At 47.9% G+C, this 15,036-nt stretch overlaps 1 protein-coding gene across 4 annotated transcripts in view; it reads right to left on the bottom strand.

The window, feature by feature from the left end:
• PTPRE (protein tyrosine phosphatase receptor type E) overlaps positions 1 to 15,036 on the bottom strand; it is an 89,556-nt gene that overhangs the window by 29,892 nt on the left and 44,628 nt on the right. For 2 of the 4 annotated variants that reach the window (XM_056495159.1, XM_056495162.1), the window contains exon 2: positions 2,959 to 3,068. In XM_056495159.1, coding sequence (XP_056351134.1) covers positions 2,959 to 3,061 — 103 coding nt within the window. In that variant the 5' untranslated portion in view covers positions 3,062 to 3,068. Of the gene's footprint in view, positions 1 to 2,958; positions 3,069 to 7,338; positions 7,418 to 11,843; positions 12,069 to 15,036 lie in introns of those variants that run through there. The other 2 variants (XM_056495160.1, XM_056495161.1) reach the window with 2 other exon arrangements.

The following is a 15,036-nucleotide window of genomic DNA, read 5'->3' as shown; positions in this document are numbered from 1 at the left end:
AGTAAAAGGCAGTGCAATAAATGCCAGAATGTTCTCAAAATGAGAACCTCTCTCATTTTCTGGAAGGGAAATTTCAAGGTAGCAATTTCATGGCAGCAGTTTCAGGGTGTTCTTGTAGGAAGTGAAATGGCAGCAGTGCTAAAAATCGACCCATCCAGACAAGGTAACCATGTTTTAAATAAGAATAAAGCTGATATGGTAATTCAGCAAATCTTTGAAAAAATCAAGGCAGCTCAAATAATGCCATGAAATCATTTATACCTGTTCCTTTCAGAATCAAAAGTATCTTTTGGGATCACTCATCAAATTAGCATGCAAAAGGAAAGCTGAGTTTTTTTAGGATCTTTTAGTTCTTTCCATAGTCTGTTAAATGGAATTTTCTTTATGCTTCAATCAAAAATCTTTACTTTTATATTTAAAAATGCCATATTAGTTCAATGGCTATCACATTTATTACACAATCCAATTATCTTGGCTCTCTTTCTGCAGCAATGTATTTTCAGAGTGCACTTACTTGTCTGTCAGAAAAAACTCTTCCCCACTGCAAAGTCAGGAAGGCTTTGATATTTAGGAAAAACAATTTAGTCACACCAATCATTTCTGAATCATATCACTGAAATTAAGATTCAATTAAAATAGGGATGATCAGATTACTCTTATCCATATTATCAGACTGAAATTCAACACAATTTGGAATGAAGCTTTGGAGATGAGCAGCACTGATGGCAAAACTCCCTTTGTGGTCATGTTATTAAAATTCTGGGAAGTGATAAAAACAACAAGTGACTTCCCTTTCTCAATTCCCATATTCTGACATATTCAGCCCAATATTAGTAACTTGTTTTTCTACAGCTCCAGGTGCCAGACAAGAAGCAGAACCCAAAACCTACTTGACAATACTTCAAACTGATTAATTAGCAAATTTACACTTGGCTGAAGCTTCTTTTCTATGAATAATTTGGTTCTTTTGGAAGCACTAAGCACAGCCACACTCAAATTGTCACTGCTGATGGTTCTGTCCCCAAAACTCCAACTCTGGGAGTGCCCAGGAGGAGCTGCACCCACCCTGCAAAAATCAGATTCAGGAGAAGGGAAATGCTCACACCTGAATTAGCAGTGAATCAAAGACAAATGGGGAGGTTTGGATGGATATGGGTGAAAATGAGGGTGGGGAGGGGCTGGGATGGAATTCCCAGATTTGCTGTGGCTGCCCCTGGATCCCTGGCAGTGCCCAAGGCCAGGCTGGACACTGGGACAGTGAAGATGTCCCTGCCATGCCATGGATAATTTTGGGGATATTTCCATCCCAAACCTCCCCATTTCCATTTAAATTACCACAACCAAGAACCAAAACAACCCAAAGGGCTGAGCCAAGCCTGGCACTGGATTCCTCTCCTTCCCCAGGGGTGTAAAGTTCACAGGCAGATTAAAAACAAATAAAGCAACACATCAGCCTTCCATGAAACTCTGGCTGTCAACAACAGCGACCTGAGCAGTCACCAAAACGTGTCACTTTGTTTATTTGGGACACCAGCAGCTTTATCTCCGTGGTTTGGGCTGGAAGGGACCATAAATGATCCCATCCCACCCCTGCCACGGCAGGGACACCCTGCACCATCCAGGGGCTCCAAACCCCAATGCCCAACCTTGGGCACTCCTCAAACTCCCTCGTTCTTCCCCCTCCCACCCCAAGCTCCCTCATTTCCCCCCCCCAAACTCCCTCATTTCCCCCCCCCCAAACTCCCCCAAACTCCCCCATTTTCCCCCCTCAAACTCCCTTATTCTCCCCCCCCTCAAACTCCCTCATCTTCCCCCCCCAAACTCCCTCATCTTCCCCCCTCAAACTCCCTCATCTTCCCCCCTCAAACTCCCTCATCTTCCCCCCTCAAACTCCCTCATCTTCCCCCCCTCAAACTCCCTCATCTTCCCCCCCTCAAACTCCCTCATCTTCCCCCCTCAAACTCCCTCATCTTCCCCCCTCAAACTCCCTCATCTTCCCCCCCTCAAACTCCCTCATTTCCCCCCCCAAACTCCCTCATCTTCCCCCCCTCAAACTCCCTCATCTTCCCCCCCTCAAACTCCCTCATTTCCCCCCCCAAACTCCCTCATCTTCCCCCCCTCAAACTCCCTCATCTTCCCCCCTCAAACTCCCTCATCACCCCCCCTCAAACTCCCTCATCTTCCCCCCCCCAAACTCCCTCATTTCCCCCCCCAAACTCCCCCGTTTTCCCCCCTCAGACTCCCCACACATATGAAGTGTAAGTTACAGTTTTAAGTAAGCAGGAATAGACTTTAAGTGCCTTAAGAGAGTAAAAAGCCCTAAAGCCTGGTTTGAAGTATGAAATGTTGGAATGAAATGTAAAGATGTGCCCACACCCCCCAGCTGGGCAGACCCTGCAGCTCCTGCCCCTCTGCTGTGTTTTTCCCTCCCATCAAAGAGAAAGTGAAAGCCCAGCAGCAGCCACGGGCAGAGCAAACCCAGAGGGTGTCTGGCACCACAGAACTGTGTTAGTGGGACCAAGGTCCTCGAAAACATCCTGGACACAAACCCACCCCAGGGAACAGGGAATTGGCAGCAGTGTGTGCACAGCTCCCTCCAATTCCCTCCCAAAACTTGATTTTCTCCATCCTTGGACCAGCTCCTTTGTATTTTGGGTAAATTGTGAGACTAAAAGTGGGATTAAAACACTTTTTTTTCCCCCTCTACAAAAGCAAGCTGGCAGGGAAAACTTCGTCCTAAGCCTGAAATTACTCTGGTGAGTGACACAAAATTTTCCTTATCTGAGCACAGGAGAAACCCCACAAGACCCAACTCTATTTCTGCACAGCTCTGATCTTCTTTTCAAAACCCAGAGACATCACAAAAAAAGCCCAACAGGGAATATTAAAACACTTTTTTCCCCTCTACAAAAGCACCAGGACCCCCCTGCAGCCCAGCCCAGCCCCAGGGATCCTTACTGGTTGTTGTGGTTGTTTTGGGCAGCTCAGTTCCATTGGGTGGCAGAGCTTGTGCAAAACTGAAACTAATACAGAGCAGCAGGAGCCAGCAGGAATGTTCCATCCTGGACCTGGAAGAAAGAAAAGCAGAAGATAATTTTTCAGGTCAAATCAATACCATGATTTATTTGTTTTTTTTTTTTTTCTTGTGGCAGAAGGAAGCTAAAAATAAAAGCAATGTTTGCTTGAAATTTAGATTTATTTAAACCCTGTTTTGTACTCTCCCATCATCTTAGCACTGAATGTTCAAAGAGAAAAAGAAAATGCAATTTGTGCACACCAAAAATTCATTAAGGAGGTTTTAAATCCCACAGCAGAATGGCAACACTCAGCCATGGCTCACACACAGCACCAGAAATCAGAGCAAAAATGCTCCATCCATAAAAAAACCATCTGAGGACACTGAGGAAACAATCCTGGGAGTCATTCCCAGAGACAAGAGGAAAATTCACAATAAAGTTTTTTACCCCAAGCAGCCCAGTAACACCAGAAAGTTTCAAGTCCCTTTAACTGAACTTTTCAATTTTCCTTCTCCCACCTGACTCCTTTATCCAGGTGAGGTGCTCCATGGATGAATTTGCTGGGTCTGCTTTCTAAACACACAATTTCAGGGTTGGTGAGACCAGAAAATAATTTGCAATGTGAAGAAAATTGAAAGAAAAGTGTGATGAGAACATGCTGTCTCTTAATTCAGGGAAATTCACAGATGGAGATAAATAAACAGGCCCAGAAATTCTCCAATCCCTCCAAATGAGGTGGAAAATAAATGTTATTATTAATTTGTGGTGTATTTATCTAATCCCTAATGAATTAATTAGAAGAGGCTCCCATCTCAGCCATTAGCCAGTCCTGCTTGATTGAGAAATATTTTCACACAACCTTTACTTGGTGCCTTCCACAAATGGCAGGATTTATCCAGATGGTGGCTCTGCAGCCACTGCTAAAATCCTGTCCTGGAAATGCTGCTCACCAGAGCTCCCTGTTTCAGGGCAATATATTGAATTTAACAGTGCAATTTCCACAGGGTATTGCACAGTCCTGCCTCAAAACACCAAAAAAAAAACCTCAGTCATTAGAAAAACCATTAGAAAATCCTGCTTTTCCATGTAAAGTGGGATAATCCACCAGAAATAATCCCTGGACAAGCTCAAATATAGAAAAATCACCCGTGACAACAACTTTCTCACCTCCTTTCTGCTGCTCTCCCAGCTGCTTCTCAGCAGGGAAATATTCCCAGTCATCCCCAGCCTCCCCCAACCTGCTCTGCACCCAGGAGTAAACTCAGCACACAGCTGGTATTCCCTGGATACACAGTTTTGGATACACAATGAGTGAAAAAAGAATAATAAAAAGTATTATTAGCATCAAACTTTATTTTTTAAATTTTTTCCCCCAGTCCAGCTCCCTACTAATTAACCCCTTCAATTCCATCTATTACTATTTCTAATTTAAGCAGACTAAATGTCTTACAATCTAATCCCATTCTTGGGGTTTTATAATCCCATTCTTTCCCAATCCCATTCTTGGGATTAGACAATTAATTGTGTTTAATGCTGCAAACTGTGCCTGCATCATTTTTAGCATTATATAAATGCCCCAAATTAACAATTTATAATTAGATTCTATTTATAATTCTAAAGCTTGGGACACACAGCAGCACTTAATGGAACTGAAGGGAAGGGAAAGGAAGGAGGATTTGGAAATGTGGAATAAAGCCAGAAAAAAAGTGGAATTAACAGGGAAAAGGTGCTGAATGCTGGGATGCACTGGAATTCTGGGCAATCAATCCTGGCAAGGGCTGATTTTCCAAGGCAGCACTCAGCTCTCTCATCCTTAAAATACATCCAGCTCCTTAAAAAAAAAACAACTCACAGAATAATTGAAGTTGCTGGAAGGTTTCCAGGAGAGCAGAAAGCAAAAGGAACATCACTGCTTCTCTCCAAATCCCTGTCAAGGGCTTTTCCAGATGCCAATTCCCTGCCACACCCCCAAATCTGTTCTCTGGGATGGGATAAAGAGTGGCTGGAACACACTGTGGTCCCACAATTTATCAGAAATGAACACAGCCACGAGGATTATGCAAATTCTGAGATTTTGGCTTTGGCCAAAGCCTTTTGTATTTCCACCTCCTAAAGAGAGGGGAAGGAAAATTCCAAGGAAATCCAGGAGCTGCAGCAGAGGTGGATGCAAAGGACCAAGAAGAAAATCATGGAATTAAGGCTGGAAAATTTAATTTAAGATCATCAAATCCAAATATTCCCCAGCAGTGCCAAGGCCACACTGTCCATGTCCCCAAGTGCCACATCCACAGGGCTCTGAAATCCCTCCAGGGATGGGGACTGCCCTGGGCAGCTGTGCCAGGGCTGGACAAACCTTTCCAGGGAGGAATTTTACCTAATTTCTAATCTAAACCTCCCCAGCATAACCTGAGGCTGTTTCCCCTCATCATGTCCCTTCTCTTCCTACTGGGATGGATGGGGAGGTGCCCAAGCTGCAATCTCACAAAAACACCATGAATTTCACAAGAAATATAAATAAATATAAATATAAATATAAATATAAATATATATAAATATAAATATAAATATAAATATAAATATAAATATAAATATAAATAATATAAATATAGCCTTCACCTACAGGCCTGCAACAATATCTGAACCCAAAAAACCCCCCCTGCTGCAGGCACAGCAGCATTTCCCACCTTTTCCTTACCCACAGAGGCACAATGTCATGATGCAGCCTGGTAAAACAAGAAGGACAAAATAGAAACAACTGTCTTGGGAGAGCAGCACAGCTGAACAAGGAAGGACAACCACCGTTCAAAAGAAACCTCTTGTTGGTAAAAGTGGAAAGGAAACGATCCAGGGAGAGACAAATTGTTATTATTACACAGCTCTGCTGTAGGGCTGGAAAAAGAAATAGGAAGTGCCTTTAAGCAAGGTGAATTTATGGGCTCATATCCTAGTGCATGCAGCCTTTATTCCTGGAGATGCAGGGCCAGCCTCTGCTCCCAGGAAACAGCACAGGGACAGGAGCACTGGCCCCAGACTCTGCCAGGGGAGGCTGAGGGTGACATCAGGAGGAATTTCTGCATGGAAAGGGGGCCAGGCACTGGCAGGGGCTGCCCAGGGAGGTTTGGAGTCCCCATCCCTGCAGGAATTCCTGGAGGTGGCACCCAGTGCTCTGGGCTGGCCATCAGCCACAGCTTGGACTGGATGGTCAAGGAGTTTTTTCCAACCTCAGTAATTCCATGATTCTATTCTGAATGGCTCAGTCACTGCATAACTGATTTTTCCTGTACTTTATGGCTATTCTGGGACACCTTCCACCATCCCAGCTGCTCCAAGCCCCATCCAGCCTGGTGTTGGACACTTCCAGGGATCCAGGGCAGCCACAGCTTCCCTGCCCAAGGGAGCCAGAGCACCTGGAATGTGAAATCAACTCCACAGGGACCAGCTCAGGAGCCAGGGCAGCCTGGGACACTTCTGGACACTCCTCCCAGGGGTCATGAGGACAGCCCAGCTCCCCAAAACCTGAATAAATGGCATTATTTCCAGGGATTAATGGATTACCACACATGGCTAATTTCTATTTTGGCTGCAGAACTGAATCCTCATCTGACCTGACAGCTCAAGAATAAAACCTGGGCTTTGAGAAAATAGGCCAAGAAAACCTCAGTTGTGCCACGTGGCCCTGCTACAGTGCTGCTCCTTTTCCCAAGGATGCACCAGCTGCTCCAGAGCAGACTAAATTGATCCCTTGCATCCTCCTAAAGCAGGAAAAAAAATTCAGAGAAAACAGCCCAGGTAACCCAGAGACTGTTGGGATTTGTGTTTCCCCCCCAGATATCCCAAATCCCAGAGCTCAGTCCTGCCCCAGACTGTGCTGTAAGAGTCACATTTCCAGGGATAAGCACCATCAGTTCAGAAAACAGAATTAAAAATGAGACACAGAAGCATTGTCACTGTAGGCTGACAAAGGCACAGGCCACACTAACAGCAAGTGCCAACCCCAAAAATTTAGTTGTTTAATTTAAAAAACCAACAAAACCACCAAAAAGGGAATGAGGAGACACAGCCACGCTCTCTCTGCTCCTCCTGCTTTCCACCCACAAAGCCCAACACTCTGCTGGTCCCTGCAGACTGCCCAGAGCAGCTGTGGCTGCCCCAGATCCCTGGAAATGCCCAAGGCCGGGCTGGATGGGGCTGGGAGCAGCTGGGAGTGTCCCTGCCCTGGGCTGGGCTTCAGGGCTCCTTCCAGCCCAAACCATCCTGTGATTCCCTGATAAGAATTCCAGCCCCAGTGCTTGTTTTTCCAGCTGCCCGTGGGTTCCCCTACCTGGAGCAGGTGAGCTGGCACAGCAGCTCCTCCTTGGCTGGAATCCCAGGCACCAGGAGCTGCTCCCACTTCCAGCTGGGCTGATTGCAGCTGTTTGCTTTTTCCTGAAGCTCTGGCTTCAAAAAAGTCAGGGAGTGTGTCTGCTGACCCATCCCAGGCAGTGCCAGGTTACAGTTTAACTGGAATTGCTCTCCCATGACCTCATTCCTCTTTAGGGCTTAACTGCCCCATTATGTCATCAGGGTAAGCGATCAATGCTGCAGCATTCCCGAGAAAACTGATCCCTTGAATGGTGTGTTCACAAAATAACTGGGGAGAGGAGTGCTCCTCCCTGCTCCAAAGGAACGGGGAATCAGGAGCATCAAGATGGAACCATGGAATCCCAGACTGCTTTGGGTTGGAAGGGACCCTAAAACCCATCCCATGGGCAGGGATTTTCAGAATTCCTCCTCCTTGGGACAACCATTCCACAATCATCTGTGACTTCGAGTCAGACATTAAACCCCAAATCCAATTTCCAGGAGTTTGATCAAGTCCTGTGTTTTGACATCACTTTAACACTCAGTAGCTTTAAAAAACCCAAACAGATCGAGTTTTCATTTTCTGATTTTTGAATCCTTGTGATTCTCCCTCGAGACTCAGGATGCCCTAAAATCCAGAGGGGAAAAGAAGGAATGGAGTTTGTGGGGATGTTTGTGCACACTCAGTGCAGCCCAGCAAGAAACTCAAGGGACCTCTCCATTTGGGAAACACTCCTCAAAATTCAGCCACGTGATAAATTAGAAAACACTCTGTGATGAGCATTAAATTTTATAATAAACCCCATAATTTTTAATGGGACTGTTTACAGCACACTCAATATTTGGGTTATTGTACAAACAAAAACCAGGCAAGCTTTGTTTCCAGCCCCTTCAGAAACAACAAGGGAATTTAAGGGACAAATACTGAATTTTATAATGATCTATAATTTAATATAACTGCCCACAAAATTATATCTGACTGTAAAAATTCCTCCTGTATTCTATACAAATACCCTCAGTAAAGATAATTTCAAAGAGATGGCAATAATTAGATTAAAAAATTACAAATCTGAATAATCATTTACACGTAAGAGACCGAGCGAGGCAAGGCACCAATTAACCGAATAAAATCAATTTCCATTTGGAATAATCAAGCTTGATAGACTGTCTCACTTATTTAGCCACTCTGTGTCTGATTCAGGTGGACAAATTATTATATTTGCTTTGATCTCCATGGAAGAGGAGGTCAGCAGATGTGGCAAATCCATTATTTGTCCCAAAAAAAAAGACATTTAAAGAGAAATAGCTGAATGCAGACAAGAATTACCTTTTTTGTAACACTAATTTTTAAATTCTACCCAGTTCAGCTATTTCTGTGTGTCTTTCCCAGCACCCTGAGTCTCCAATCCCAGCCTATCATGGAGAACACGAGTTCCAATCCATTTCAATTAGCAAGGCTGGGATCTCCTGGGAAAATAAATCAGGGTTTGTCAGCAGCAGATTAAGCACTGCATTAACAGGGCTGCTGCAGCCAGGATTAGTGACACTGGTGCTGACATGCCACCCTTACCAAGCGACTTTCCCACTTGAAAAGCAAGATGGGATTTTTCAATCAATGGGATTTCTACAAATGCACCCAGGAGTGGATGGGCTGGGCCAGAGAAATGGGTTGGAGCTTCAAATATCCCTTCCAAGCCCAATTCCTGCATGGTCACCATGAGGCAGCAGCACTGAGTGGGACGGGGACTTGTTCTTTTCTTTCTTTTCTTTTCCCTTTTCTTACATTTCCTCCTGTTCTTTGCTCACCAGGATTACTCAGAGCAGTTGTGTGGATGTTCTGTGCCATAAACTAAATAAAAACCAGGATGTTTTTAAAACCAGGAGCATAATGAACTCTGCAGCCTTAATTTGGGAAAAATACACATTGTCTGCTCATGTATTGCACATCTGGCTTATCTGTATCCCCACAGTTCTGGGAATTAAGGGGGAAAAAAAAAAAAAGGAGAGATTTCTTTTCCATGCCTGAGTGGCTCTGAATGAAGCAGTGTAAAAGCTGTGAAGATATTGGGATATTGTATCTAAAACTACACAGGTCAGGCTGGAACAGGCAGCTGTCAGATCAAAAATCTCCATCACAGAATCATGGAAACCTTTAAGTTGGATTTTATCTCAGAGCTTTTCCAACTGTTCCCGCAGCACTGCCAAGGCCACCAGTGCCCAGTGTCCCCAAGTGCCACCTCCACATGGATTTTAAATCTCCCCAGGGATGGGCACTTCACCTGGGCAGCTGTGCCAGGGCTGGACAAACCTTTCCAGGGAGGAATTTTCCCAAATCTCCACCCTGAGGCTGTTCCCTCTGCTCCTGTCCCTGTTCCCAGATCCCAAATCCCCCCAGTGTCCCCTCCTGGCAGGGAGTTGTGCAGAGCCAGAATTTCCCCCTGAGCCTCCTTTTCTCCAGGCTGAGCCTTCCCATCTCCCTCAGGGATTCTCCAGCCCCTTCCCAGCTCTGTTCCCTCTCCTGGATGTGCTCCATGGCCCTCTTGTCACAAGGGGTCCAAACTGCCCCCAGCTTTTGGATTCCAGCTGTGACCTCCCCAGGGTCCAGCACAGGGTGACCACGTTAGGAAAAGTGCACACAAAAAAAAATGGAAGGAAGAAAGAGAGAGAGAGATGAAAAATATTTTCAAACTCCAAGCTGTTTTCATGCTGCAGTAAAAGAGGTCAGGATGACTAATGCATTCTCTCACAGATGTACATTTACCCTCAAACTCTTTTTGAAGAGTTCTTTTGCCAGTTTTTGCCCTTTTGCTGACCAGCTTCTGCAGGAAATATCCTGCAAAACTCAGCAGGTGCATTTCTGAAGTGATCATACAGTTCCACAGTCAACACAGTGAGGACACTATTTCATTATTTCCTACCTGATGTATAGAAAATTGTTTAAATATTCCCAAAAAATCTCAACAAATTTCCTGTGATTCCTTCTGTTATTAAATTAACCCACTTATTTGTTTGGGGTGTTTTTTTAAGTCCCCTAATCATATATTTTTTAAAGTTTCATTGGTGTTGTGTCATGAACTGAGGCTTTAATCATTAAAGGAGATAAAATAACTCCTACCTAAAGTGAAGTTGTAAAGTCCCATGATTTCAGTGTAATTAATTAAATGAGTCATGTTTTATTTAGGTGCTTACACAAGTGCAAGAGGATTAATTCTAAATAAAACCAACAGAGCTGTAAAATGCTCATTTGGAAAAGGTCCTTGACAAGTCCCCAAGGCCAATCCCTCACCCCAGGCTGGACCTGCCCCATTCCTGGTAATTTGGTTTGAACTGCTCATCCAAACCTCCAGTTGTGCAGCATCCTCTGCCCCTCACAGCTCCCAAAGCTGGGATGCTCTAGCTGCTCCCAGAGGTTCTGAAAACACCCAGTATCTCAAAGCCCTTCAGAGGGATTTGAAGGTTTTGTCCTCCCCTTGTCCCAGCCCTGCTCCCACATCACCACACACCTCTGGCAGCTCTGGTGCCCATCCCAGGTGGGACAGGAGCCTTTCCATCACCTCTGCTGATGAGCAGAGCTCACCTCAGTCTCCATCTGCTCCTTCAGCCACCTCCAGTCCTCTCAAGAGCAGAGACACAAACCCAACCATGCTGGGCCATCCCTGAAGGTTCAGCACACCCAGAAGTCCTTTCAGAAACCACAAAATTCATGAGAAGCTGATTCTTCTCTTTTCAGTGCCACAGAGGATTTCCTTTGTGTCCTCACTGCAGTGCCCAGTGGTGCCTCAGCCAGCAAACTGCAGTGACAACCTTGCTCTGAAAATGCCACCCTGAGCCCAAATCCCACTGCACAACAGCTTCAGCCAGGGCAGCACAGCCCCAAACCCCAAACTGGGAGGCAGCACAGCCCCAAACCCCAAACTGGGAGGCAGCACAGCCCCAAACCCCAAACTGGGAGGCAGCACAGCCCCAAACCCCAGGGCTGGATGGAGGCAGCACAGCCCCAAACCCCAGAGCTGGATGGAGGCAGCACAGCCCCAAACTGGGAGGCAGCACAGCCCCAAACCCCAGGGCTGGATGGAGGCAGCACAGCCCCAAACCCCAAACTGGGAGGCAGCACAGCCCCAAACCCCAAACTGGGAGGCAGCACAGCCCCAAACCCCAAACTGGGAGGCAGCCCAGCCCCAAACCCCAAACTGGGAGGCAGCCCAGCCCCAAACTGGGAGGCAGCACAGCAAACCCCAGGGCTGGGATGCAGGACAGCAAATCCCAAACTGGGATGCAGCACAGCAAACCCCAGGGCTGGGATGCAGGACAGCAAATCCCAAACTGGGATGCAGCACAGCAAACCCCAGGGCTGGGAGGCAGCACAGCAAACCCCAGGGCTGGGAGGCAGAACAGCAAACCCCAGGGCTGGGAGGCAGCACAGCAAACCCCAGGGCTGGATGCTGGATCCCTCCAGCAGCTCCCAGTGTCCCAGCCCCAGCTCACCTTGTCCCATCCACGCTCAGTGTCACACACCAGCTGCCAGCAGTGACTCCTCACACAGGTGCCTTTCTCAGCCAGCTGCTCCCATGCAGAACAAAACCTCCTTCAGAAATATTCCTGCAGCTAAAGAAGGTTTCTGCAGCTCCAGGAGGAGCTGAATTAGCTGCCTGCAGGATTTAAATCCCCGAATTTCTGCAGGTTCATGCAATCAATCCCCTGAGGTGAATCTGTTCTATGACAATTTTGCAGGGAGAACTGACTCTTTTCAGTTTGTGGGGTTTTTTTACTTCTCCCCTGCAGCTGGGCTTGGACTCATTCCCACTTTTTGGCCATTTCACCATTTCCTCATCTCTGACATTGGGGGTTGCAGCAGCAGCACTTCTGCAATGCAGGGCTGAGTGTCTGCAATTAACAACTTGCCCTCAATTAGCAAAACGACTTGGGGAGAGCCCTGGCACCCCCTGTACCTGCTGCTGCTGTGTGCAGGAGTTAACAGGAGGTTCCATAGCAGCAGCAGCCATGCAGTTTATACAGCAAGGCTGCTCAGAGTGAGGAGCCAGCCCTCCCCAGCAGGGTTTGGCTAAGCCCAGCTTTTGGAGCCTGCAAAGAGGGTGTGGGAGAACAGGCCTGGCTGATTTTGGGCAGAGGAGGTTTATAAATTGCCTGGGCTCTCACTGGTAACCCCAGCTTGCTCTGTCAACCCCTGCCCCAAATCACTGGGAATTCTAGATCAGAGGCAAAATCCTAAAAGGCACCTGAAAGTTTTGAGACAGGCTCAGCACAGACAAAACCCCGTGGAGAGCACGAGTTGCAGCCTGAAGTGGGTGGGTGTGTGGCCAGGGCCAGGGCCAGGGGTGGCACAGCAGGATGGCAGTGCTGAGCCAGCAGGAAGCCCCAGGCTCTGGCCACTGTCACTGTCCCCACAGCCAAAGGAAGTGGTTGTGACTCTGAGGCTGTCACCGTGCCCAGGGTGACACAGCCCCAGTTAAGGGATGCCCAAGCTGTGATGAAGGCACTGAGGGGTTTTGTGTGGAAAATGAGGGAAAAACCACTGGATTATTTTCCAAGTGCTTGTTGTCCTCTGTCAGCCATCTCACACTCCTGTTCCACATCCAAAGGTGCCTCTTGCTGCACATTCACTGTCCATCCTTTGTGGTCTCATTTAAGTTAAGAGAGGTCTCTGCAGCAAGGCTCTACTCTGAATTATTTACTGTTTCTCCTGCAAGCTCAGAAAAAGGACTGAGGTTATAAACACAGAGAAGGAAAAGAGACTCATCAGACTAATCAGAGCACCAATCAAGTAATTCAACATTGACCAGCAACAAAGCTCCAGGATTTGCTTAGAAAATCTTGGAGGAACAAACATTTCAGATAAAAACCACTTGGACTGGTTTTAACATCTCATTAATATCCTTTATAATACTGATACCCATACCCCAAATTAATGACATTTTACTGAACAGAGATGTGGAACCTTTCAAGCCAAAGTAAAAACTTTGCTATTTTCCCAAGTTTCCAGCAGCCCCCTGTCCCAACAGGCCTGCTGAAGTCACAAATTAGGGTCACCTTTCCCCATGCACTGTCAGCAGATCAATCTGGGATGCTTTTCAAGCAGGGCTCACACATAAATTAGGCAGCCTGCCATTGATTCACATGAGAAACCCTTGAGCAGTGGAGTGAAACACCAATAAAATCTCACAATTAACTTGAGAAGTTGCCTTTGGTTCCATCCCAGCAGCCCTTCTGCTGCTCAGCTGCACAAAATGTGTTCTCACACAGATGCTGCCTTGTAATGGCTCTGGATGAATGTTTGAAATTGCTCCTTGAACACAAAAACTAATTCCAGCCAAGGGGAAATACTCACAGAAGAGTTTTATGCTGCATCGTGGGCAGACTGAAGGCTTGTGTTTCATTCTGGAGAAGGGAAAAGCAAAAGCAGAAGTGTGCCTTGCCTGACCCTTCAGGCAGAAAAGGAGAACACACACTGGATGTGTGAGAATTCACTCCAGCACATTGGGAAGGAAGGAGGGAGGGCAGCAGGGCTGTGGCTTCAAGCTTTCAGCACAGCAAGCTGGAAACCTCACAGGTGTATCCAAAATCTGGCACAGCTCTGCACTGCAGAAACCTCAGCCCCAACCAGAAAGGAATGCTCAGGTTACATGATGGATTCAGGATTCAGGTGTGCACGGGGAGCTGTCACTGCTCCTGGTGCCAGCAGCAGTCACAAACCTGCAGAGGGAGGCAGCAGCTCTCCTGGGCTCCTCCACAGCAGGTCCTGGCAGATACACAGCCCCAGAGCAGGTCCTGGCAGACACACAGCCCCAGAGCAGGTCCTGGCACACACACACAGCCCCACGGGCAGGTCCTGCCAGACACACACAGCCCCACGGGCAGGTCCTGCCAGACACACACAGCCCCACGGGCAGGTCCTGCCAGACACACACAGCCCCACGGGCAGGTCCTGCCAGACACACACAGCCCCACGGGCAGGTCCTGCCAGACACACACAGCCCCACAGGCAGGTCCTGCCACACACACAGCCCCACGGGCAGGTCCTGCCAGACACACACAGCCCCACAGGCAGGTCCTGCCAGACACACACACAGCCCCACAGGCAGGTCCTGCCAGACACACACAGCCCCACAGGCAGGTCCTGCCAGACACACACAGCCCCACAGGCAGGTCCTGCCAGACACACACAGCCCCACGGGCAGGTCCTGCCAGACACACACAGCCCCACGGGCAGGTCCTGCCAGACACACACAGCCCCACGGGCAGGTCCTGCCAGACACACACAGCCCCACGGGCAGGTCCTGGCAGACACACACAGCCCCACGGGCAGGTCCTGGCAGACACACACAGCCCCACAGGCAGGTCCTGGCAGACACACACAGCCCCACAGGCAGGTCCTGGCAGACACACACAGCCCCACAGGCAGGTCCTGGCAGACACACACAGCCCCACAGGCAGGTCCTGCCAGACACACACAGCCCCACGGGCAGGTCCTGCCAGACACACACAGCCCCACGGGCAGGTCCTGGCACACACACAGCCCCACGGGCAGGTCCTGGCACACACACAGCCCCACGGGCAGGTCCTGGCACACACACAGCCCCACGGGCAGGTCCTGGCACACACACACAGCCCCACGGGCAGGTCCTGGCAGACACACACAGCCCCACAGGCAGGTCCTGGC

This window comes from Oenanthe melanoleuca, chromosome 6, assembly GCF_029582105.1.
Source record: "Oenanthe melanoleuca isolate GR-GAL-2019-014 chromosome 6, OMel1.0, whole genome shotgun sequence".
Taxonomy (NCBI): Eukaryota; Metazoa; Chordata; class Aves; order Passeriformes; family Muscicapidae; genus Oenanthe; species Oenanthe melanoleuca.
This window is presented reverse-complemented; position numbering and strand designations above follow the sequence as displayed.